This window comes from Tympanuchus pallidicinctus, unplaced genomic scaffold (genome assembly GCF_026119805.1).
Source record: "Tympanuchus pallidicinctus isolate F22 unplaced genomic scaffold, pur_lepc_1.0 scaffold3, whole genome shotgun sequence".
In the NCBI taxonomy this organism is placed as follows: domain Eukaryota; kingdom Metazoa; phylum Chordata; class Aves; order Galliformes; family Phasianidae; genus Tympanuchus; species Tympanuchus pallidicinctus.
The window spans coordinates 35,248,026-35,275,444 of NW_026294747.1; the positions used below are offsets into that span (position 1 = coordinate 35,248,026).

General features: G+C 39.5%; 1 protein-coding gene and 1 long non-coding RNA gene across 4 annotated transcripts; one reads left to right on the forward strand and one right to left on the reverse strand.

Moving 5' to 3' along the window:
• Positions 1–7,529: 7,529 nt before the first annotated feature.
• On the reverse strand, positions 7,530–27,268 carry LOC128087368 (uncharacterized). Its single transcript, XM_052696867.1, has 8 exons — positions 27,139–27,268; positions 18,410–18,531; positions 17,221–17,359; positions 16,497–16,618; positions 14,597–14,707; positions 10,696–10,802; positions 9,236–9,326; positions 7,530–7,741 (listed from the first exon to the last, which is right to left on the reverse strand). The coding sequence occupies exons 1-8, from the start codon at positions 27,233–27,235 to the stop codon at positions 7,625–7,627; spliced, it is 906 nt and encodes a 301-aa protein (XP_052552827.1). The 5' UTR covers positions 27,236–27,268; the 3' UTR covers positions 7,530–7,624.
• Positions 8,187–20,281, forward strand: LOC128087375 (uncharacterized). 3 transcript variants are annotated; one of them, XR_008209806.1, is made up of 3 exons: positions 8,187–8,287; positions 11,102–16,987; positions 19,191–20,281. It is a non-coding gene; the product is annotated as an uncharacterized LOC128087375 (long non-coding RNA). The 3 variants fall into 3 exon arrangements; XR_008209807.1 differs by lacking the exon at positions 19,191–20,281 and having other exon boundaries at positions 9,041–16,995; XR_008209805.1 differs by lacking the exon at positions 19,191–20,281 and having other exon boundaries at positions 11,102–16,995.
• Positions 27,269–27,419: the final 151 nt, after the last annotated feature.

The window sequence follows — 27,419 nt, forward strand, 5'->3', positions numbered from 1 at the left end:
GAACAGGAGCAGAAGCCACAACCCACACCAGCATGCCTGCCTGCAGCAATTTTTCCCCATTTTTTTTTCAGAACAAGTCTTGCTGCTGTTGCTTTCTCCTGTTTTTAATTTTTACTTTGCCCCTCTCATAGTTCCTGGGAGCTGGCTGGGAACCAGCTGCACAGTGGGAGCTGGCAGCCACATCCAGGTGAACCAGTCTAGCAGAAAATGGTACTAGGCTGTGACCTCTGTACTGCAGCTCCCCTTGCTGAGGTGAGGGGCAACGAGATGCACACGCTGTTCTGAAAACTCCACAGGAAGAGTTACAGTGAGAGCACAAATGGGAGAGATGTGAAGGTTCATCAAGATGAAAGGGAGAAAGCTGGCTAGGTCATGTGAGAAGCAAAGTAGAAACTTGCCTGTGTAGAGAAGACCTGGCTTAGTAAATCCAGAGGCTGCAGAACAAAGATGGGATGTTTAGGGATGAGCTTATCCTGGTTCAGGTCATTATTAGGTTTGTAGAACTTATCTCTTCTTCCTGAGGCCTGAGCAGTGTCCTTTCTGTTTCCCTGCCAGAGATGAGCCTCATGGAATGGAGCTAGTCTATGTTGTGAGCAGAGATTTCATGCACATACTCAAGGTGCTTTCCTGTTCTCCCCTATGCTAGCATCATTCCCTATGATTAAGGCCTGCAAAGGTAATTATCCTCTGACCAGCTGCATGCTCTCTCCCTCACACACCTGCAGCCACTTACAGGAAAGACAAAGAAATCAGCCAAAGGCTGGGTACCCTAAGACTGCAGTCACAGGACAAGAACCATCCACACACAACTGATGGCTGGTAGCCTTGGGTTGGTGTGCCTGTGAGTTTCACTGAAATGCCCCCATCCAGTTACTAAATAAAAACTCATCCCTGTTGTTAGAGCTGAACCATATGTACAGTCATGATGAAATGTGGGTGGTGCAGCTAACTTCTGTTAATTCAGAGCATGAATATCAATTCCAACCGATGAGTGGTAGGAGAAAAAATAGGAAAACATGTAAGAACATCCCTCTGTTACCAGACGGCTTTCAGGATGGCATCAGTTGTTCCAGACACTCAAGTTGGGAAAAATAGTTGACTAGAAAAAAAACAAAAACAAACACAAAAACGAAGAACAAGAAGGGCAGACTGCAGTGGCTCAAGACAAAGAACAGTGTTGGATTGTGTCATGTATGTACTGTGAAAGAGGATCAATCTGAAAGGGACTGGAAAACTTCACGGAAACCATCCTGTCATCTATTTAAGTAAATATTAAATCTCAGGGAATCCTCAATTGTGCTGTTCCTGAGTGCAAAGACCTCTCAGAACTAAACATATCATTTGAAGGTTCCTGTCACCTACAGGAAAGCCTAAGGAGGATGGGGAGGAAGGAAACAGCTTTAAAAGGTGTTTTTGGCTTTCTAGACCTCAATTGCTAGTAGAGAACCTGGAATAACTGCTAAGCAGTTGATGTTTAAAGTATTTTTTACATCAGAGCAAACAAAGTAATACAGATACAGAAGAACTTTCAAGGTAGCTTAATGCCGTTTCTTCTACTTTCTCCTTCAGCCCATACCTTCAGCTGTAGCTCAGGATCTGACTACCTGTGCAAAAGCAGGCTTGAAGATCCATCTTTAGACATCTCAGTGCCTGAGTCAGAGGTGGGGAGCAAGATCCTCAGCTGATAAGAACTGAAGGAAATCCACAGGAGTTCTATACACAGTTACACCAACAGGATGCAGCGTCACACCAATGGAGAGAAGAGCCAGAACGCAAAAGCCAGGACAGTGCAGCAGCCTGAAAGCAGGAAATGGGAGGAGGAGATGACATACCCAGAACCTGTATGAACAGAAAGGAACCACGTCTGAACAGAAGCTCTGCTGCTGCATCCCTTGACTGGGCATATGCGGGTAATGCAGCAAAAATAGTGCTGATGCCAGTGTGTGAGTCCAGCACAGCTGAATGTCAACAGTAGCCTAAAGAGGGAACTTTGCTTTGAAAGAATGTATAGCTATGAAATCCACAGACAAAACTGATGTCTGCTTCGATTAGTACCAAAACAGCAGTTTGACCTAAATAACAATTTCTGTTTGGCACTGAAAGACGAACAGAAATAAGGTCCAACTCATGAGTCATTAAAAAATGCAAAAAGCCCAACAACATGCAATGCACTCCCCAATCAGCCTTTTCCTGAGGGAGGGCCAAAAGCTGTACGTACTTTGGAGTCTTCTCTTCCATAGAAGTCTTAGCGCAGCTTCAGAAATGTTGGCTGACACCTTTATGACACTGAAATGGAGGGAGTCAGTCTACGAAACACAGATTTTAAATAGGCAGTGAAGCTCCTCACTAATTCCAGTAAGTATCAGAATGACAGGCTTGCAGTGTTGTAGCACCACACGTACTTACATGTGCAGCATCTGTGGTTACAAAACCCCTGAAATTTTCCTACAACCCAGTCACTGTCTGGCACTTCTTTGGGTTATGGGTGACTTCGGAATTACCATGAAAATTTAGCAGTTCATGTACATCTTCTGCTTGCATATCTTAAGTGGGGTCAAAAGGAAAATACTCAGGCATCCGCCGTCAGGTATAGAATAGTGTTCCCTGACACCTAGCCCTTGTTAGTGGGCAAGTGCTTTTGCAACATCACACTAAGTTCACTCTTAAGACACTAAGATTCATGTTTTCAGCTTTCCATTTAACTCACTACTAACACAATTATTCTTCCTTTATTTCTTTCTTTGTTCAAATGGTTGGAAGGGAAGCAGGCAGCTCCACCCAAATTCTTCCCTTCATTACACCATGTCCTTGCTAGGTTTATCCACATATCATCTCAGTGTCTGTTTTCCAGTCTCTTAAATGCTTTGCCAGGAAGCTGTCAGTGATGTGCCTCTCCCCTCCTCCCTCCATCGTGGATTATTCATCTCCTTAATGTCATTTTAAATATAGAAACTGTTTCTTTTAACAGCAATGTGGATATTTTCATGCTTAAAATTGGAAGTCAGTTATTGACCACAAAAGTGCACTCACCAATACTACAGCAGACCACATGTGTGCAATTACATTTACACAATCACAGTGACTATCCTTAATTCAGTGCCTTTCTGTAAGACAGGAAATGCTTCCTTTCTTCTACCTTTGCCTATGTACATAGCAGACTCTTGAAGATAAGCAGAATCTCAATTTGTACTTGGATATATATATGCATATATATATATATACACACACATATACACACACACACACAATGCACATGCTCACACAGTGCTGCAAACAATCAGAGCCTGCTCTGTGTTGGGGCTGCTAGCAACTCTGGTGGAATATCTCGCTTCAAATTTTGGCATGAAATCTACCAACTCTCCTCTCTCCTGCTATTCCTAGCCCAGGCTGACAGTTTGGGTTAGCTGCCTTCGATGCTCCAGCAAACCTGGGAACGCAGCAAAGCAGAAATGCTGGAGGACAGAAGCAGCCCTTCCCTTCTGCCCAAGCATCCCTTTGGTTGGGTCTGGGGCAGGTAGTGGAGAGGCAGAACCCTCAGAATCTTTCTCACACAGAAGGGGACAGATGAGGCAGAGCTCAGGACTCTGCTGCACCCTGCTATAGCAAATGAAGACTGTTTTCCTCCTTTTTTTTTCTCCCTTCATGTAAGGGATCATCAGAGATGAATTAATCCAAAAGTCTCTGAGGTATGGTCTCCAGATAAAAGACTACCACAGCTGCAAGAGGGGCTGGGATGTCATGCAGCCAGGAGTGGGGTAATTCCAAATGCTTACTAGGAAAAACTTAGAGCAAGCAGGCAACTCCTGGTCTGAGCTTTTAAAATCTGTTTGTCAGCGTTCCTGAAAGAGGCACATGGGAAATGACTCCATCAAGTGGGGGGCTCCTACATTACAAGGCACAGTGGACTCCTGGGATGATAAGCTCCAAGCCTTCAGCACAGTGCCGCTTCACTCCTATCACAACAGACTCATCCCTGAAGCCACACAAGCATCATTTTTTTGACGGCTGCAAGCTGCACAGAGTTGCAGGAATTTAAAATACTTAAGCATGATGTCCCTGTCTTCCTCCACCAAAACACTGTGCCATGTTAATCTGTTCTTACATGATTAGTGGAAGTACAATATTTGTAGAGAGTAATTAACGTGCATTTATTGGTCAAATAGCATTAACTCTCCTCCAATTCTGCAAATACACACCCCTGTACTGCAGAGGGTTTTTCATACCCCAAGGGTGAATTTTGGGAGGCCATTTGTTAAAACGCTGGCAAGGAGCTGTGGCATTGTCTGTGCCAAGCTCTGTTACGCTGAGGTGGGGGAACAAGAGCCAGGGTCTGATGCAGTGCCTGTAAGATGGGATGGAGCCAGCTCTGCACGTTTCTTTGGAGGTCCTGACAGAATTCCTGGAGGGTGTGAAGCAGCCCTTTATAAGTGCTTCCATCATCTTTCCAGTCAGCATTGACCCTGAGAAGCTGCTCAGCTAAAGTGGCTGGCTATATTTGCTGTCACTGTCTTTCAATGACCCACACTTCTGCAGAGCTCCTGTTTGCCAACTGCTGCACTACTGCCTGGTCCTGGCTCTGGGAGTAGAGAGGGAGAATACAGTTTAAAAGAGACAGGAGATAAAAGAAACCTGAAGAGAAAAGCAGAAAATACAGATGATGAGAAATTGAGAAGGTGGATTTTTTTTCAAGCTTGTCTCACTGTCAAGTTTTCCCAAGCATGTGTCATTATACTCTTCCAATACCACTTAATGGGAAAAAGCACACATGGAAAATGACTCACCTTTGACAACCAGGCTGCCCACAGCAGGCATTTGATGGCATGATCCTGAGTGAATATATCTGCAATGTTTTCAGTTTGTGAAGTTAATAGACTATTCTTAAAGCTTGACAGCTTTTGCCCTATTACTATGGGTCCCAAAACAACTTCTTTGGTTTACTGAAGTAATTCTCAATAGATCTGAACTTCAGATAGCTCATTCTGCAGAAGACAGAATACAGCATGGAGAGTTGTGCTGCAGGGAAGAGTGGAGTGGCTTTCTCTGTGTGCCAGAAATTCCTGATGATCCAACAAGCATCTTGCTTTGATTTTGGACTTCTTACTCCTATTTTCACCATAGACAGTAAGGCAGAGAAAGGTTGAATTGTCTGACATGGAGCATGCTGTACAGCAGCAGCGGAACCATGAATGGGGACTCAGCCCACTGGATAGACATGCAGATCTGAGGGCCAAACAAGCAAAACCAGAGCTGAGGCAATACATATACTCTCAGGTAAATTTCTGCTGACATCCCAGGCTGACCAAATGTACAAAAGGACAGATTTTCCTACTTATCACAAAGGGTTTTGCAAACCTTACATCTTACTTTTCTACTCCTGTGTAGGGGAATCTATAACAGGACTAACAGGAGACAGACAAGTTGGAAAAGGAACAAATTCAACTGACACCTTCTCTCACACACTAATTATTTGAACTTGCCTTCTTCATTTAACCTAACAACCTTAAGAATGGCCCTATGAGCTCAGGCCCTATGAAGTCAAGTTAGGAAGAAATGTCTGAAGGGACTGAAAAGTTTTATTTTTTAGTATTTTCAACCAAAACTTCTCTGCACACACTTGGATGTCTGGGTTTAAATCAAGGACCTATTAAGGGCAGCAGAGGAAGACAGAAATTTGAGCAAGTTAAACTCACCTCAGACTTTCTCCTGATGTCTGAAAAAGACAAGAGGAGATCTTCCCTGTTGCACCCTTGTTACATATGAGCTCCAGATGCGTGCATGCTATTTCCAGAGTCAGAGGATACAGATGTCATTAAATATGCTAGTGATCTGCTCCAGTCTACTGCTTTTTTTTTTCCTTTTTTTTTTAATCTGAGATCAACACCCAAAAAGTATTTGAAGACTCAGCATGAAGAGGGGAAATGACTGCAATGAAAGCTATCATTCCTATATTACCAAAGGTGCAGGGCACAGGTTACATTCAGTATCATGAACCGGAAGTCCTCGCAGCTGATTAGGGTGCAGATCTTGACGGACCTCTGAAACAAGAAACATTCCTATACGGTCTCTTTCTCTCACACGACAGTGGGGCTATGCAGTAGCTTTTAAACACCCAGCCAGTTTTCCTTTTATAGTAGACTATTTACACACTCCAAATTCAGTCACAGCTTCCACTGTATTGTACTGATTACTACAATCTCATTTCCTCATTCTGAATTGCACATGCATTTCTTTTCCCATTTTTCATTCTTTCCTTGCTAGATCTATTAGCCATGCATTACTTCCCAGCTACTGCATAGCCTCTTCTAAGTTCCCTTTCTAGGGGTATTTGCGTCTTTGGCAATTAGGCAATCAATTTACTTACTGTAATAAAATAAATATTTTAAGTAAAGCCTGTTTGTTCTTAAATGCATAAAGAACAGATTCAGTCATGTTTTAGGGCTGTGATTCAGTATCACTCAAGTTTAAACATCCTCCACCATGACAAACAAACCTTTAAAAATACAGCTTCTTAGAACTTATTACTAGTTATCTAGTACCGTTTAACTTCTTTGTTACTGACTGCCTAATGGCCACTGTTCCCTTTTGTCTGTCAGATATATTATAAAGTTCACTGGTCAATAAACCGTTTAAAAACTGAAATCCAATTTAAAGTTTTCCCATCTGCATTAGCCCTAAGTTGTGTACAACTTTCAGACTCTAACAATGTTTCTCACTTCACAACACACTTAGTCCAAACTCCCAAAGTTAATATTTTTGCACTTGATTGCCAACGCTTTGCAAAAACTGAAACATTCTTCAGCTGACTAAAAGCTTCACATCCTTAGAATGTAAAATCTAAATATAAATGTGGTGGGCGTATGTGGATCTTTTTTCTCTGAGGAGGCTCTGTTACGAATTTCCAATGTTTTACGCCACCACCAAGCCTCCGCTAAGCTGTGACACCTGTTCAGAATTTTCAGCTTCTTAACCCCTTGTTATACTTTCTATAATCCCCAGAAGTGCAGAGCATGAAACAGTGTTCTTCAGTTCCAGACTTGTGGTATTAATTCTCACTGCCTCCTAGGTAACTTTCAGTGTTTTACATTAACATCCTTACCTTAAGGATTAACTAAATGGATGGAGTAATTTCTCTTAACTAATGCCAGAAAATGCTCAGGTTATCTGGCAGACCATGGAAAGAAAATCTAAGAATTCCATAGGAGAAACAGTTTTGGTTTGGTTTTTGACAAAACAAAGCAGAAACATCTTAATAGATGCAAATTTTAAGTAACTATGTTAAATGTATTGCTATCATCCATTAATAATGATTTGCCATTCTTAGGTTTTATATATTCAGCAAACTTTAGCAGTGCATAATGCTACGGAACAAAAATTATTTTGCCATCAGTCAATAGTCATTCTTTCTAACATTTCTACTAAAAATAAAATGTATCTTTTAGTTAAAAGTCAATATACTTTGGTCAGAAAAAATGCTTCCACAAGGAATCTTGTTTCAAAAGAAAGACTCTTACATTAAAAACCACAATAACAACCGTGACTCAATTTATTCATACATATAAACCAGAATTCATTTTAGACTCAAAATATACGATATTGCAAGGACATTAATAAGTTTTTCCAAGTACTACAGAATGCTGTATAAATGTATTTGTTCAAGTGCTTCTCTGTCAGCATCCTTTTCCACATATACGTCATAGTTTAGCTGCACCTCCTCTACCCATAGGCCAAGCTGTATATCCGTCTGAAACAATGAAAACAGATCATTAAATTAACACAATTCTGAGAAACACAACAGGAGTAAGGCCAGCACAACATTAGGAAAGCAAAGCATAATTAGACAGATTAGTCACTGCAAATTATGCAGCACTGGATAAATTCATTTCTGGAAATGCCATTTAACTTAAATAGGAGTGTAATAAAGATAAATTTTAAAAGTTATCTCAGTTGGTAGTCTAGATATTTTGTTAGTAGGTTACAACTGCTTCTCTGACTGCATTTGTGTACAAGCCTCAAGCATCCTGACCTCAGGGCATCGTTTTGACAGGAAGCAGTGAGGGAACAGCTAACTGTACTGCACACTTACTTTCCTGTTTTATGTTTATGTTTAGAGAATATAGGATAAGACTACAAAGATCTTCTCAGCTGGTGCGTGACTACACTCTACATTAAGAAAATGTCAAGTGACATCACTTCATCTCCTGGGGCTGAGGATCTATTACATCCATCAGCACATGGCAACAAGTGATTCAACTTCTCCAAAGCAGACTGTTGGCCAGCAAGCCACTTTGTAAGTAACTTTGTCATGTATTATCAGCATTTTATTTCCTAACTAAAGCTAGCCCATATAATTTGTATAGGCATCATACACATAACAACTGTAAGCTACCAGTGACCCATGGCGGAATGGATGCAGAACAGAAGCTGGTCTGTCAGAAGTGATAGTACTCAGAGAACAACAGAACAGCAGCAGCAGAGGATATTCAATATCATTTCAAGTTGCACTGTCACACTTTTTGTTTTCAACTGCAATTTAAAGCTATGTTAGTGATCTGATGCACCTGATGGGAGTCACTTGCCTAGCTGGGATACCATCTCTCTCCTCATCTGTACTTCTAATAGCTCATAATGGCATATTATGAAACACTCCATGCTAACAGCAGAAAAGAAGATAGGATACCATCAAGGATAGTCCTTTCTTCAATATGTTCCTTTTTCCCACTGGTTTAGTGAAACAGTTTGTCATATTTTAAGGCAATGCACAAATGTAAAGCTAAATAGAAGTAAAACTTTTAATTCTTTAACTAGAAGTTTGTAAATATATACACCTATACCTGGATGTAGTCTTAAGGGGAGTGGGTACTGTCACAGTTCTGGCCTGAGTCATGACTAAAATTATTATCACAGAAATCACATAATTATGCAGCTTATACAATATTATTTTTCATAACTTCATAGCTAGACTCTTGGTAATAATATGCATGTTAATGCAATGATTCATGGAGCCTATTGATATAGACTGGGTTTTCCATTTTATGGGTAGGAACAATTAAACTACAGAAGATTGTTGGTGGTCAATCTGGAAAAGAATCTAGAGTCCTGCACATTTTAGTCTACACTCTGAATTACACACCCTTTCTGATAACAACACTGGCAAGCATCTGACCTCCAGAACAGAACTGCCACTTCCACAGAAAGTGACAAAATGTGTTGGCTAAAACTGGTTGAAAGAACTTACCTGGAGCTTTGAAAGCGATTCTTTTAGGCTTGGAACTGTAACTAACAAGGACCCTCTTTTCTTTATGTTACGAGCAATAAACTCCCAAGCTCTGAAACACATTTGAAAGCAGATTATCAGGTTTTAGAGAAAGAAATATATTCTTTCTTTATATTATAACCAATAAATTCCTAAGCTCTGAAACAGTTTTGAAAATACGTCATAAATTTTCAGGGATAGAAACACCTCTGAGATACAACAAATCTAACACTAAAAGTCAATGGAGGCAGACTAAGCTTGAAGACTTGCTATATTGCTTATCACTCACTGTTTGTATCTCAGCAAATAACTGTACAAACAAAATCAGACTTTATATTAACAACAGAGAGAATAGATAGTCTTAAAATGCTGGGGTTTTAAAAAAATTTTTCACTCTGATACATATATGCATGTCATTCTGTACTGTCAATACCTTCATCCTGGACTAAGATTAAACATCAACATTTGGTCCTTTTAAACTTCTGAAGAAAATCCAGTCCCCAAGCACGCAGTTTTATGAAAGCAGCTCTATACATACTTATTTTGCAGTTGTTACAAAAGTCTCTTAAAATATTACCAATAGAAATATATAAATATAGCCCCCAGCATTTCTTTTTTTTTTTCTCATTTTGCGAGTTGGTTCATTTCTAGCAGCACAGCAAATCATATTAAAAAGAATTTAATTTTCACCATTTTTCAAATGTAATTTGTCTTCATGGTACTAATGCAACATTAAGCCACTACAACTGATTTCTTGAAGAATTAAATGAATTCTCAGTCATGTACCTTGCAACAAATCTCCAGGCAATGTGCAACAGCAACTAATTCACCCATCCATTCTGTCTCTGTTTGAGATTATTGTTTGGTACCAAGAACATGCCTTAACTTAAAATGCTAGTAGAAACACAGGCATCCTTTTCTTTTATCTACCCAAGCTAAAGGCACAGCAACTTTCGGCAGGTAAAGTTACTTAAGCTTTAAATGGATAATGATTAACAAATGCTCATCTGGAAGCATCCAGTACCCTAAAAAGAAGCAGCTTTATCATGCATTTATTTGTACCACATCCTTATGAAAATACATTAGAAATATTAATATCCATGTTTTGCAGTGCATCTGTATCAATGCTGTGACATCCACAAGTCAGAGCAACCTGTCTTCTTTCTGAAAATCAAGCTTTATGCTGATAAAGTCAATTCAGACCCTTAACAGTGCAACCAGGAAAGATTTGGGTAAACAAAAGAACAGTATTCAGTGAGTTTAACAGCAGAAACTGCTGTAATATCTTAGCAGTTAAGAAAAACAATTAAATAAAGGCATTTTAAAACATTTCCTTACATAATTTATGTAAGTAACTTCAAAAAGCAGAACCTTATGGTTTTTCACAAGGGTACACATACAGTGCCAAAGAAATAGATTACTTCTTTGAACATGTAGCTTACTTGGCCTGTTCCAGTCTGTCAAGAAAATATTCAAAGACATTATTCATGACAACAACATCAGCCTTCTGAAGAAGTGAAGCCTGAGTACAGATGTCTGCGTGAACCACCTGAAGGAGAAAAAAATTCACAAAGCATAAATTAATTTAAGAGAAAATACCTCCTTCAAATAAACATTAAAACCAACAGCATATTACAACACATGCTATGACCTTCTTGAACACATCACAAAAAGGTGTATTTCACTGATCTCACTGTAGATGCTTACAGTTAACTTAAACTAGATAAGCATTTTTTTTTTTGAGAATATTTCAAGGCTCCTCACAAGCTCAGTGCCTTACTAAGGGATCGTAGCTAGAAAAAAACACTACAGACAAATTTGACAATTGAATTCTCATTACCTATATAGGGACTGGGAGTGCTGGAAAGGCAAAATGCTCGCTGGCACTGGAAGACAACAAGTGCTTTAACTTCCCAAGCAACTACTCCTCCAGTAAGCACAGGAGCTGGTTTGATTTCATTTACCTTCACCTATCAAAAAGGATATTAGTATGTCATGTCATTTTCAAACAGGTGAGATTATAGTGACAAGAGAATGTGAATGCTCATTAACACTCTGACAAGATGTGTCCAATTTCCTTTTCAACATGGAAAAGTGCATCACATCCTAAATCTGAGAAACAAACTAGGAAATCTTTTGAGGGGATAATGGAAAGAAACCCAATGTGAATATTCCTTGAATTCCACAAAATTTTTTGAAAGTGCATCCACATATGTTAAAATCATACAGAAAACCTGATCGACGTCTGGTCTTTTCTGTATGAACTATTACTAGGTTGTGCAGGGAATACATTAATGCTATGGATTCAACATTTCACATTTTGAGGATTCCTTCCAATATTCAAAAGATGTAAAAAAGAATTCTTGATTCTGAATGTTTGTACAGAAAATAAACATTTATCTGTTGAAAACCATTTTGCCCACTTCACAAAACAGTACTTGTTGAGAGGGTAAGATACATACACATCTTCATAAAGAACACGTAAAGCATGCTGTTCTGATTGACAGAGGAAAAAGATACTACCACCCCTGCAAACTGTAGGAGTTCCAGTGGGGAACGAGATGATAAATTGTCACAGTTTATGATCCCAACTGATGCTATTAGGGTACATTATTGCAACTGAAATTGGAGCCAAACGTTTTAAGATCAGTAACAGCAGAAACAAAGGTCTACTGTATTAGGTATCAACAGCTTCATTTCCTTAAATTTAATGCTACCTATAATGAGTAGAAGGGAAGTAACTGTGTTCTTGCAGTTTACACAGAATTGGTAGGTTAGCGTTTGAAGGCTGTATTTCACTGAGAAATATAGACACCTGAGTTATCAGTCCAATGACAGCTTTCATCTCCAATGTGTGCATATCTGAACTACTTTTCTGTTAGTTCATAATATATGGAACATTTTAAGACAATCAATATTTGTGATAATTTATCTTAAAATAGTGTAATATAGACAACACCTGCAAAGGATCTGATCAAAAAGAAGTTCAAACATCCAGGCAGCAGAGAAACAAGACCATCAGCAGTCCTAAAGAAGGTAGGTCCTGGTTGCAAATCTATATCCTATATGCATGAAGCCACTGCTAACTATAAGTAAAAATAACAAGCTATTAATTGAGGTGGTAGAGGTATTATGGATACAGCCTTAACTGCTGCCTCAGTACATGGGCTACAGCTTCCTGCAGTGGGGCAGGACAAACAGCAAGGGACAAAACTTGCCTCAGCTAGATCTAGCCGGAACTCATGTATCAGCACTTGGATTCCTCCATAATTTATTAGTGCAACTATGCAGTAAGTGGGATTCAGGTCAAAATTTCAAGGCAAATGAGACATTTTAATTTATTCTCTTATTTTCAAGGGGAGAAAGTAACAAAACCAGCACATTTCTGTACAAAATACCTGAGCAGCAGTGCTTAATTCAAACCCAAGTGACTGATGGGCTGTTCCCAAAGGGATTTTAAAAATGACAGCTTGAAGGAGGAAAAGATCACACACATAAGTGGCACAAGACACCACATTACTACTGAATTTTCTACATGTCCTGCTAATGGCAGTGCTAGTATTTTTAGCCTTGATTCAGAAAAATAAGCTACCAGGAAATTTCAAACATATGTTGTCCGATGCCTTATTTACTTCAAAAATGCTTAGACCTCAAATTAAAATTAGACTGCTTTTACAGAACAGGTGACTGTGCTGATTAAACTGACCTTTGCAGCCCATTCTCGTTAAACCCATCCTTGTTTCTACTGGGGAATGCAGGACCACAAGAGCATGTGGTTGCATCACAAGCCAGGCCCAGATACGACTCCAGCTGAAACAACGGGTTCTAAGTCAGCTGTACCTGATTTCTGTTCAGCTTGGCTATATGTTGGCACAACAGAGGACAGCAACTGATTTTAAATCTGTTGAACTATTTTATTTTCCTTCCAGTATCTACACATTTGCTCAGACATCAAAAGACACTGAGCAACTTTCTATATACTTTAACAAATCAAATGTAGATCAGGATTCCACCCTTTGGGAAAATGTTCTAACAAAAATTCAGTATATCCTGAAAAGCAACTATTATTTAAGAAAGGTCTCTTCAAAATCTGTGTCATAAATTACTATCAGCGGCTGGATTCTGACTTTCTTTTTTTAAGCTAGTATGTATCTCTGGAGAGGTAAAATAAAAACCTAAAAATGAGATATTCAAAGCAGGGTGATAACAGAAGTCATGTGACTAAATTAGCATCTAATGAAATTCAAATACTAAAGTCCTCAGGCATTGCTTTGAAAACATACCATCTTCTTATCTTTATTCTCTGAAATGGATACATCAGCAGAATTAAAAGGTGTGAAGGAAAAACAAAGTCTTATAATATAGTACATAAAAGGCTGAAAAGCATATTTATGCATCTCCAGTTCCACTGAAGTAACTTGACAAAGTTCTAACTGAGACTTCAGTCTCATCAAAACAAGTACGAAGTACATGCAAAAATTGAAGGTTATGGATGAACTGTCAGCAATTGGTATTGAACTGGGCAACCCAATGACACTGCTTACCTAGAGTTATATTTATGTACGCTTATTATTTCTTTACAGTTCAAAATCAGCTATTTTAATTTCCAAGAAATAACTGTGCCCAGTGGTTTTTGTGACTCCACTCAAGAGCATATGCATATAACACAGGATTAAAGCCAGTATTTCACACAGCATATTCTACTTACCAATTTTTGCTGGAAACAAAACAACTGGTATTCCCCAAGAAGGGAAAAAAACCCAAATATTTTTCTCATTAAAATGATAGTACTAGTTATTTCCATAATAGGAGTTGAGAAACAATTCCCATAACAATATCACGTTGCTTGAAACTCATTTTGTTTGTGGAAAGTACACACGCACTGACATGTCAAGAAAACAAATTCCAATAGCCAAAAGTCCTTTAGGTGTTCTTAGATGCAAATTCACAAATCCTCTCTCTAGTGTTAATGAAATGCACAGACATTTGATTTTCTTATTCAAGACAGAAACTCTCATTCACTCAGTTTCAAGGAAGTTAGTGGCAACGCTGTTGTTCACTTCACTGGGAGAAACAACTAAGATGGATCTGTTTTGCATGAGCCAGCAGGTAAATCCATTTGGGAAAGAGGTTAAGACATACATCATGTTATCATAGTTTGGAAATTTTCCTTTTTCTTTCCACACTGAGATTTTTTTTCCAATATAAACCCTTTGCTTAATACCAAAGCAAGCAAAGGCAGAAACAATTTTTCAGAATGCCAATTTACCAGTTGCTCTTGCAAACAGAATACCTACTATACAGTGGTTAAAAATATACACACATAGCCATATACTTAGTTACCTTTATTCTGTCAATGAACTGGTATTTTGTAATTGTCATTTCTTGCAACTGGCAAAAGTCTGCATTCATTTCTACTCCATACAGTTGAGAAGCTGAGCTATAAAGATAACCCTACATTAGGAAAAGGAAGTTTAGTAACCGTGATGCCTTTAAAACAACTTCAATATTGAGTTGAAATGGAAAAACAAACAAACCAAACAAAAACAAACAAACAAAACCAAACAAGCCAACAAAAGTAAATATCAAGAAAGTATTTAATAAAAAAAGAAGCTAAGATGTGCCTTACAGTGGATGTGATATATTTTTCAAAGCTAGGCCCGTTTTGACAATTTCCACTTATGGCTCACACATTTTTTAATAAGAGATCCAAAACAACAGGTCAAAATAATAAAAAGAGTAGGAAATCTTCAACTTTACTTCAATTGCAAAGTAGATGGAAAAAGGCCTAGGATGGAAAAAAGCAGTAGAAACCAAATTATAAAAATAGCAAGAAGGAAAAAGACTGTACTTTTTTTTTCTTGTGAGAATGGAAGAAGAAAATACAGCAAGAGAAGAAAAAACAACTAGGACAGTTAATGTGAGTGAAGACAGAGGATGATCTTTCTCGTAATATAATGGGATAATGGGATATTTTGGGACAGTCTTTGTCAGCACCTCTAAGTAGTATATCACTGCCATTTTCAGGTGCTTTACAGAGATGCATATGAAAAAAAAAAATGAGAAATTATCTCTAAATGATAAGCCTAAAATACTTCAGCAGTTCCGTTTTGGACTGAGATTTTAGAAATTTGTAAAAAATGTAAAAAAAACCCAAAAAACCAAAAAACAAAAAACACCTAGACCAAAAGCCCTCAAGCCTATAGTGCCCTAATGGAGATACTGCTTTAGCTTCTATTTGCCATTGTCTCCGTAGAACACTTGGCAAACAACGGGAAACACCAGCAAAAAGTGCTGAAGATAGAGAAAGTTCAAGATGACTATATACTGCAGTCTAATTATTAATGTTTTCTGAACTCATTAAACTCAGTGACAGCAACCTGTGAAGGCAAAGTTATCATTTCTAAACATGATAAAAAGTAGAACTCTTCTTACAAAACATTCTTCCTGCTTTTTCTTGAGACTATCTTCTACTATAACAATACAATTTAAATACTTCATTTAAATCCTTGAAAAGAAATTCAATAGCTAGCAAAAGTGTTATCATTAAAGGACCCAATACTGGAAATATTTACAAATGGGTGTAACTTTTCTCATTTGAGCAGTCCCAAAATTAGATTATTCAGATGAGTAAAATTATATGCACGAGAGTTTCCAAGATTGAGCCCTAAACAGCCATTGACTTTTGTAAGAAAGTTGTAATGTGTGTTTTGCGTTGCTGTTGGCCATATGTTTCACCAGCCATGCCAAAAGCAATCAAAATTGCACTCAAGTTTCTCGAAGTATTTTATGTGCATTTTAAAACACAGAGCAGGACAATATGTTTTTGGAGACAAATTCATATCAAAGCCTTCCTTTGTATAATTCAACAGTTTGTCAGATTCATAAAGGAACTTAACATATCTGATCTATATATAGACATGGTCAAGACATATGGGACAAACTCACTTATGGAGGAGGAGAAGAGCAGGAATTAGCAAAAGAGCAGTATGTGTGACAGCAATATGCTGCTGTGTTGGACAACAGACTTTTCTGCTCCATAAGCAAGATCACTGGTATTCTCTTTCGTGAGGCAAGAGCAAAAACAAAAATCACTATGAAGCAGCACCGTACTCTATTCAACCAGATCAGAGGTGCTGTTCAGAATGACCTGTCGAAGATTGAGTAGTGATAGTAGGAAGTCAGAGAAGAAGGAATATGTTTGTTACAGTAATAAAATATAAATTCCTGTGCTGGAAGTTACCGCAAATAGCACTGCACCAAGCCTGGAGCCAACGTCAACCACTACCTTTCCTGTCAGGTCAGGCAGTACATGTTGATAAAGAAACTTCAGTTCCATGAGGGAAAAGGAATGCGAAATAAACTCTGGGAAATAAGAACAGAACAAAGGTGTTGGGTGGGCAGTACTGACTAATGTGTTAGTAACCAATAAAATACTAATCTGAGGAGTTACCATCACTGAAAACCCATTTGCTTTCCTTCTTCAACTAGTGCAGGGGACCCAGGAAAACCAGAGATTATAGATCTGATCCAGCCTGTCAGCAGACTGCCCTGAGTCCATGGATTTATTCCTTTACATGGAGAATTTTTAAATCCTTCTTCAATGCCTGATCTGTACCACACAACACAAGCTTTAAGACAGATGGTGCTCTCCACAGTTTTCAGTGCACAAGAGAAGACTGAGGCTACTGCATGGGCTGCTACAGTATTATTTGCGTATACACCTTTTCAGTGGTACGTAGCCTGATCCAGTTTTTGTGGGCAACTAGGGTCACTGATTCACAGCAAATTACTTGGACTTTTACATACAGGAGACTCCTTCTACCGGTTATGGGAAATAATACTGGCCTGTGTACTGCACCAGGCTTCCATCAGATGGATGTTGTGCTGCCCAGTTGAGTCATTGCACAAACCAGTACGTATAGTTGAACAGAATTCACTTCTCATGTTTCCAAAAGAGCACTTACCTAAAGATGCAGTCTTGTATGAGCCACACTCTGTGCAGTAGTTCCTACTCATTCTCCCCTCCTCACACATTGTATCAAGAAAGTCATCATCATAAAGGAATGCATCAACATGAACCATGGGCAGTGGATGCTGATGTATCTGAGAAAAGGAAGAAAACGTAAGAAAGGCATAACCTTTTATATTTCTTAACTTTACTGGTCTATCTTTACCAAAATCCCTGAGGCCAAGCGTTTCCCTATTGAGAAGTAACAAATCAAAATTAAACCACAGAAATCTCGCACGAAAAGTGGATCATCAAATTTCACTGAAATAACCAGTAGGCGGAAGCTGACAAAGAAATGAAAGCTGCAGGTTTTGACAGCTGAGTAGGAGAGCTGCTGTGAACTTTGTCTTCTTAGAAATTCTTGGCAATAGAGGAGGTACAAATTAACAGAAGTTTCTTCTCTTTCACAAGAGGAGAATATATTCTAAGAAAGGGCAATTTTGCTTCTCATTTAAACCATCCAGGAAGTCTCATCTTGATGCCTTGTGCCTGAATCTAGACACACCCGATTTACACGAGTGTAACTTCCAGTCAGAAGAAGAGCAGTTGAGGTGCTTGCTTTCTCATCATTTCAGGGGGTATAATTTTTATCCTCCTGTTCCTTTCCTCCCTTTCATAGAGTGGACAATCTTTTTTTTTTTTTCCCCCCCATTTAAAAGCCACACAACATTTTCAGGAAACGTGTTCACTTTCCAGCTATTCTAACAACTCAAATAGAAGAGGTGCTCTCCCTTCCCACAGGGCTCACAGCCTACCTCTTTCTGAGCCATCACAACCTGAAAACAACTGCAAACTGCTTCTGGGTTGCCCAGATTATGGCAAAAGCAGAACACTGGCCCTGTATTTCTATTGTCCGTCAGGGGGCTGTTAGAGTCTATTACGGAGCTAGTATTAAAGAATCACTGTGACAGGTAGCACACCACAAAGAATAAAAGCTGTGCCAAATAATTTATGATGAAAGTTTTAAGAAGTATGAAGCAAATTCCTTGGGGTCATGCAGTTACACAGAAACAGACCTGAGAACCAAACTGCAATTACCCATATCTCAATCCAATGCTCGTTCTCTGCTATAAGCAACTAGTAAAACTGCATAGCCCCAAATAAATGCATGGTTCAGCAAAAGGAGACCATAATGATTAGCTTACTTTCTGGATAGCTAGATGTTCCGAATTAAACATTGCCTCAATGGGTAAATGATTCCGCAAATCTTCAGCGATATTTTTGAGTACAACATCATTGTTCGTCATCACAAACTCATCAAAGTCACCTATAAATCAAAACAAACAAAAAACTCTGAACAATCATATGTAGATCATGTGGACTAAGTGATGACCAATACAGTATAGTTGCAAGACATAAACAATACCAGATGGATAAGGTTTTTATTTGAAATGCGTTTTTCAGCCTTTGTTAGTTTTTCCAGCCAATGACAGATTTAGGTTGTAATAACACTGAAAATAAACGTATCACTTTTTTGAAATCTCAAATTATTTTCATATTTATAAACTTATAACTCACATATGATGGTCTGGACTGCCACTAAAGTGATACTGTTTCAGCTTAAGATATAAAAACATCAAAGATGTTTTTGAACTATTGGAGAAATTACAAAACTCACAGTTGCCTGAACGCGCATAGTTTTGTTTTTTGATTTGTTTTTGTTTTTTTTATAAAAGTTTCTCTTTATACATTCCAATCTTTCTAATAAAGTGGTTACAAAAAGAAAACAACCAGGGATAATGCACAGTTCAACAGTTCAACTTAGATTTTATGCGACTAAAACTATCAAAATATTTCAAATGTGAAAGAAAATAGGAGTAGATATAAACCAGGAAATTCTTGCAAAGCCACACTGTAAATTCTTGCTATTTTTCCAAGATATTCCTGCATTCTTTCAACACTTTTTTTTTTTCTTTTTTAATTTAGGCAGTTAGAAAAAAGACCTGGAAGGAACCTTCGGAAGTTACCAACTCTTCAACCCTTCTTCCAAGACAGAATCAATTCTGAGCACCAATATTTCTCCCAAGCTATTATCTAAATAAATAAATAAATAATTCTTGGATGCTGGAGTATCTACAATCTCCCTTATCAATCTACAATCTTCCTTATCAACCCATTCCAGAGATTGACTACACTTATTACCATTAGAATTAAGTACTTTTCTTAGTAATTAATCTAAATTTCTCTGCCACAACTTAAACTTCTTTGCTTCATTTACAATGGAAATAGAGAAATCTATTTTTTCTTGCATATAGAAGCTTTTTATTTCTTCAAAGATTCAACACATCCCCTCAGCCTTCATTTTTCCAGAGGAAACAAGATCTACTTCTTCAACCCTTTCTTTCATTTTTCTTTGAGTACGATCATTCTCATCACTCCTCTTTGGAACCTCTGGACTCTTTCATCCTTTATGACCTGCAGTATTCAGAACTAAACCCATTTATCTAGCTAAATGTTTATTTGCATCAACCAGACTTTTCACACCTTGCAGACAACATCCTGCTTACATACCTTAGTCTCATGTCAGCCCCCTATCTGACATTCAACTTGAGATCTGCTGTGCACCTGCATTGTTCCTTTTCTGTTATATTTTCCTCAAAAGAAGGACTATATGAAATTCCTTTTGCCTGGAAAGGTGTCTTCTGGTGCTCAGAAGACACCGAACTGGTGGTTCTAAACAAAGGCACGCATCAGGTCAATACTACGTATGTGTAAAAGAAACAAAAACCACGAAACAAAAACCAACCACAAACGTAACCCTAAAAAACACAGTCACTTCATCTTGATTTCTTAACACATTTGTCCTGTTCCCCCTCTCTTCCGGTTTGCCTCTTGCTCTATTTAGAATGCCACTAAGGGTACAGACTGCAGTTTTCACATGTACATGTTTCACTCACCAATGCAGCTGGCAGCTTTTTTTTAAGTGTTAACAAAAAAGCTAATGTTTGTTAGCAGTGCTGTCTCAGGTGGAACATTTACATGAGCATGCTTGATGGCAAACAGGTTCAAAATAAATCTATGAAACACACAAATCTATGAAACACACAATAGTTTTGTGCTAGCACAAGCAGTCTCTCTTCCGAAGCACAAGCAATGCCAGAAACAGTGAGAAAATTTAAGGCTAGTATAGGTAGGATCCAGAGACCAGCTACACTTTCAAGTATTAAATGCTACTGAAATGCTTTTTGCTTAAGCCCTGTAGTCTGAACAACACTATTAAACCATCACTCATCAATGCAAAACACCCTCTTCTTTGAAGGTACAATTGTAAATGGTTCTTCCAGTACTGACACCAAGAGATAATCCTAACTTCCCCATTAGTATTAAAATCTATTTAGTTTACTATTGACAAATGTACAGCAGTAACATACCAAAGCCCTGATGGGCATGGTACACCTTAGAAGACAATCTGCCATTTGAAGCAGTTCACAGATATGTCCTCCAAAACCTCAGCTCCCCAGAAGATGCAAACTTCGCAAAGAGAAACTGGGCAGGACAGAGGAGGCAGCTGCAAACGAAGCAGCACGAACAACACAACAGGTGCAAAGCAGCAGTTCTTGTCTGTCAGTGTTTTAACGTTGAAACCTCTAAAGAGCACCCATCTCAGTGAATCCCAGAGTTCGCTCAGCATTTCCAGATTCTTTAGGATCATTCCAGAAGTAGTGAGTTTTCTGATCAGCTTAGAGAAGGCTTCTATGGATGCACAGAAGTAAATCCAGAGATTATGGAAAGGTGGACAAACTATTGGTTAAATCTTGTAATATTAAGCTGGGAGAAATCTTAATAAATAATGTGGGAATGGGTCCATTAGCACTAGGACAGATCTTTGGAAAGCTGAGTCTGCAGAGGTAGAAAACATTTGAAGAAGCAAGAGGAAAAGTAGTGACATGGACAGAAAGAGAGCAGAAAGCTGATATTAGCAGCTGTACAGACTGGTGTCTGGGGGCAATAAGCCCCTACATCTGGCAGATGCTTTACAACAATACTATTACTATGCAAGAGACCTCATCCAGCTGTTAAGAGTATCAAATTCATATATAGAGAGTTTAATGAAATGCAGGAAGAGTTTGTAGACCACCGTGCCAGCCATATCACATAGCAAGAGCACAACTTAGCTCCTCCATTCCTTTCAGAACTGATGAGCTAAGGCCTGCTCCCTCACACCCTGATGGACCTCTGCTGGCCAAGGGCAGCTGGAACGGTCCTAGAGGCTGCATGTCATGTCCCATCTCTGCTGCAGTGAGATGGCACTGTCAGTGGAAGACAGGCAGCATGCTCCCCTTCCTCAAATCCTGACTGTCCTCCCTGCTGGCACTACCATCTGTACAACACTTGTCACAACACTGAACTTCTCATGCAGGGCCCTCTGAGCTCCTCGTAGGAAACATGATGATGTACAACAGTTCTTGTGGATGATCTGTATGAACCTACCAAAAATCTTAAAATATCTGAGCAGCTAAAATGAAGAACATGAAATGTTAATACAGAAAACTAAATGGCCATTGGAAACCATTTACGTTAATACTGAAACATAAATGGCCATTGGAAGTACTCCTTACCAACTGTCAGAATTGCAAGAAGAGAAGGAGGTTAGAATATGTTCCTCCAAGGACAACAGAACAGCAGGAGCTGCACAAGGCATGCTCTGCACTTGCATGCTTACCCTGTGACTAAATGCAGGCTCCGAGTCACACCATTCCTGTCAAAGCAAGAACAGCAGCAGCTCCCACAATGCCTCATTTGCTTTGGCAGTGTGTAAACATTCAGATTGCCATCAAGTACAGAATGCAGGTGCCAAATATGAAAATATGTATTTCTGCCTCAGTCTGGTAATCAGCTCCACCCAGGTGTTTGACAAATCGTTCACTCTTGAGAAATTCCGTATCAACTTATGAGGATCTTCAAAGAAGAAACTAAAATAGAAAACTATTTTTGCTATCATTTTAGTGCCTGTTGAATATATGAAATGCAGTCTGCAAACCTGGTGTTCATAGAGCAGACAGCTAACCAGGAAAGAAGCACACAGTTCATGAAATGCTGCAAGATGAATCACAGTCATTTGTTTATGGAGGAAGTCTGAATGCCAGTGTGTTTGTATTTTACTTCAAAAACCGGTTTCACTGGATCTACTCAACACATACTTCTAACATTTAATCAACACGTTGCAAAAACTCTAATTAGCACCCTGGTGCTGCTCAATCTTTCTACAGCAAATACAACACATGCTAAGAAAACATCACAAAACCTCACATAGTATAGAAAGGATTGCTACACTAACACCTTCAGATCCAGGTATCGTGTACTGATACCAGAAAATGACTTCATGTGAAAATATGAGGATTTAGCAAAAGCAACTGTAACAGCCAGCACCTTGTGGTTTCCTAGATATATATTCAACCTCAGACACGTAAAAAGTGAATACAATCATCCACGTTACTTGATACAAAGCTAATTCAGTTGTGCAGTGTGCTTTTATGATACTGGACAAACAGGTCAAAGAGGAAGTCCCACATTTCTGAACATTACTAGCCCCTTTCTGGCTAACAATGTCAGAACCAGCCTCTGACCTCAATATATAAGATTGCTTCCTCAGGAACTCCGATTTGTATCCTTAAACATCGCTAACTATTGGTAAAGAAAATCTTGCTTTTGTTCCCAGCAGAAATATAAATGGAGCTTATTTCATTAGTTCTTCTCATTCATAAACTGTAAGAAACTTCAAAGTTAAATTTTAAACTAGTCACTTCGCTTATCCATTTTCCAATCACAGGTTTTTCCCACCTTCGTTGAGTTTCAGTGACTAACAACTCAGAAGTACTTGGTATTCTCAGGATTTCTCTCCCACAGCAGTATCATTTGTCTCAACCAAGAACAACAAAGAAAATTAATGCCAGTTCCTAAAATTGGTGACAAGAGGTTTACCAAACAAGAGAGCAGTGAAGAAGATTTTTGGGATGGTATCATTGTAAGAAATACATTGCTGTTAACGTGGCTCTGCAACACTACCTGATCTCTTTTGCAAGGGTATTCTACTTGGATAAATCACTTCTACGCATTTGGACACAAAACCTTGCACTAAATTGCTTTTTCACATGCACAGAAATCTACACTTACACTTGGTTACATCACAGAAACCCATGCTTTTTTCTTTTCAAAAGCTCATTCCACTTGCACTGACAACAGTATCAAAAGGAAACACTAGACAATGTTCCCTATGAGAGAGGTTTTTTCCTTATTTTATTCTATATCCTTGTTTTGTAGAAATCAGCATCTGCTAACTTTACCTAGGAATGCCTGGGAACACAATAACTCCTCGGTCATAATATAAAAGCTGGACAAATGTGGTCTGTTTCTGAGTGTATGATGAAAAGTTTTGTTATCTGTATGTGGATCACTATAACAAAGAAACATATCTACCATGGTTGGTTAAGTTAATTTTGTCAGGTACCCTTCCTTCATCACCTTCTAAAAGGCTGAGCTTACAGCACTGATGGACCTCAACCTCCAAGTTACAAAGCTAAATTCTACATCACTCGCTTACAAAACTGATTTTCCCCCAGTACAAGTGAATCCAAAAGAAAAAAATAATCATACTTAATTATACGTCATTTATCCTTAACTTAGTGGATCTGTGATGGTTTATTATTCAGTTATTGTTTCAAACAATACAACACTGTATGAACAACTGGCAATTCAGCCTTCTAAATCACTTTGAAATCCTCAGCTTCAAATAATAAAAGCTTATAACAGAATGTATAAAATGGAAAAAGCTTGTAAGATTGTTTTACTTCACTGTTACATAACTGAAAAAAAAAAAAAAGCTAGTATCAGTCTGTTACGGCTCTGCTGAAATTTTTTTTTTCCTTTATGTTAGATCCCATGACAGTACATTGAAAACCACAAAAGGTCTTTTTTTAATCACCTTATCTGTGCTTTACTGACATCTATCAAAAGACGACATTGGTAACCTGCAACATAGCTCCAAGTATAGCAAAGATTTGCCACAGACAGTTGCCACTAAGTAAAGTGATTAGGTGACTTCAATCTTGAAATTAGCATTCCTGGGACTACTTACTTTGATTTTTGCATCTCTGTTGAGATACAGAAGCCTGATCAATCTCTGCTTTCATTGCTTATCTTCTCCAGCACCCACTCATACCAAATGCAACCCTTCCTACTATTGAACATTTTTATGAGTTTGGGCAGCAGCAGAACAATTGGGAATACGTGCATGCACACATTTATATAGAAGCTATACATCAAATGCTGGGACCAACTGAGTGGGATCTTCAGGGGGGCTTCCCCAAGTGGTTTGAATTAACTCTTGGGCTTCACCCAAGCTTTCTTAGCCAGAACTTCTGGAACGTGCTTATTGCAGAAGGATATTAAAGCATTAATCATCTTATGATAAAAAACAAACAAAAAAAAAATCAGTTAAGACACCAAAGGTTCCTGTTATACTTTTCAACTGCTATTGTTTCATTTTCTCTGTGATCTAAGACTAACTCAAAGGAAAAGTTGGAAAGCAAGTCACCATGAAATGACGTACATCCCACTGCACTAAGTGGGAAGCACTGCCCAACTGCGAAACAGCAAAGCAGTGTTGCTAAGCAGCTGCCTTAAAACTGTAACGGCTTCTTCCGTCACACGTAAAGATTTGGAACTTCTAAAATTTGCAAGACTAAAAATAGCATGACTGGTTATTTCGTTCTCCATTGGGACAAAGAAAATGAATAGCATCTTACACACTCTCATACCCATAATTACTAAGAAAGATTAATCAGAAATCATTAAACTGAGAACCTAAGCAGTGTTCTCTTAGCTCCACCTACATAAGGGTCTTTATATTATTTGGTTCACTAAAATATAATTTGGCTCTTTCCTGGAAAAGTGTTTTTTTTTGTTTTGTTTTGTTTTGTTTTTTTAATACTAATCCACATGGAAATCAGAAAATATCAATTAAGTTAAATAAATAAACATGGCTAAAAGGCAACCACTTCCATGTAGCTTTCTGTAAGGCTACATGCACACTCTGTTTGGGAGAGAAGAAGAAAGCCTGACCACAGCTAGCACTGCAACTGTGCCCTGTCTTCCTCAGCTGGAAGTAAAACTGTAAGCACAACACCTTGACGGGAACAGGAATAAGCTGGCAGCAGGAGGTGGAGGGAAAATATTCACCACAGCAAAACAACTTATCAGTGAGGATACCATCTGTGTTTCCTTTTATCCTAGCCTTCCTAACTTTTACTGTTTTTTTTTCATTCAGAATGCTATCACTATATCCTCACCTTTTTTCTTCACCTGTATTGCTGTGTGGTACAGAAATACAATACCTTTTCATCTTATCTCACAGTACTGTTTTCTCTTGGCATACAGGAATTCCAAATTCCTGAGTTGCGTTCAGCGTGCAACAGCAGAAACCTTAGTCCCAGTTCCTCACAATCCCCTGACCAACCAGCACTAATTGTCATTGCTCTCCCTGCATGTTACCATCAGGACAAATGAGGACAGTGATCACTCAAACGCAACATTTAGGCTGCTGGGAGGGGAGCAGGGGACTGGACCACAGGGAAGGTAACTGTCAGCATGCAGACACAGCTGTTCAGAGAAACAGAGGCAGCATATAGAGAGGAATCATCAAAGTGTTTTGTTGGGAACATCACCCCAAACATTTGTGATTTTGGCAAAACTACAGAAAGAGAACAGAAATTGGATAAATGCCTCTGCTTAGTTACTACTCAGTGACAAAGGAACATAAACCAGCAATAGAAAGAGAGCTCTTTGCTCGAGTCTGAGCTCACTCAAGAAAGAAAAAAAGGAAGAGATGAACCAGAAGTACAAAGCTATTCTGGAAAAGTGAAGAGTGGAAAAATACGAACAGGTTAATGGCCTAACAAATCAATGAAACCATCTGGACAATAATTGTCTTAACAATGACAAATTCTTAGAGGTTTGCACAAAGCATTCTAATCCCCTCTCCTCTACTGTAGAGGCACATGTACATGCACGTACATTTTAGTGCAGAGTCTATAAAACCTCAAAATTATATCCAAGAAATGAGCAAATGATAGTAATTTTGCCAAAAAATGACCAGTAGATGCACAGACTGGTAGTTTCTACAAGCAATGGTCAGGGACCACATTTCACAGGCTCTAAATTTCTCCACAAGTCTGTCAATCTGGGAAATCAAATTAGCCTAAATTTCACCAGTTGTTACTGACACGCTATGCCCTGATGTTACCTATATATGCAGATACATGTAGACATATGTATTTGTGTACGCATATGTGTAAATAAACACACAAGAAGAACGTCTGGTTACAGTTAACTCTAATCATATCCATCAAACGCCAGCCTTCATCAAACCCGGGGACTCCCCATCTCTCCTCCAAGCGTGACTTGTGCGTGCCCTGAAGCATCTGGCAATAACTTTCCTACCAGCCGACGGGCCGGGCTAGGAGAGCAACGGGGTCTCACACGGTATGCGCTGCGTTTCCCGACGCAGCAGCCCCTCCTGCCCCTCTCCATATTGGAGGCCGTGGCAACGAGCAGCACACGGTGCCCGCGGTTCCAATACCCGCAGGGCCGCCGGCAGCGGCACGCTTTCCGCCTCAGCCCTTCGGCTGTCCGTCCCAGCACCGCCGGGGTCGCGCCCGGCCTCTAACTCTCCCCACGCGTTTATAAAACCGTCTCCAGGCTCAATGTGAGGTGCCGGGACATCAGACCCGGACAAGAACGACCCCAGCGCAGCAAAGCGCGGGCGTTCGGCGGAACCCGTCCCGACAGGCCCCGCCGAGCCCCCCGCGCAGGCTCGGCGTGGCCCCTCGGCGCCGGTGCTCGGCTCCCCTCGGCCTCCCGCCGCCCGGCCGCTTACTGCTGTGACGCATCCAATGCAGCAGGCGGGGCAGGTCGGCGGCGCACGTGCCCCGCACGGCGGCCAACACCGCGCGCCGCGCCGCCGCCAGCTCCATCGCCGCGCGCCCAGCCGACGCCAGGGGGCGCCCTGCCTCGCACCTGGCCACTCTGTGACCGTTGTCGCGCAGGCTCAAAAGGCGGCCCAGAGGAGCCCTCTCTCTGCGCACGCTTGAAGCAGAGATCCCGCCCACTGCGCACGCTCCAGGGCCGTTCCGCTTCAGCCCCGCCCGCCAGCCACTC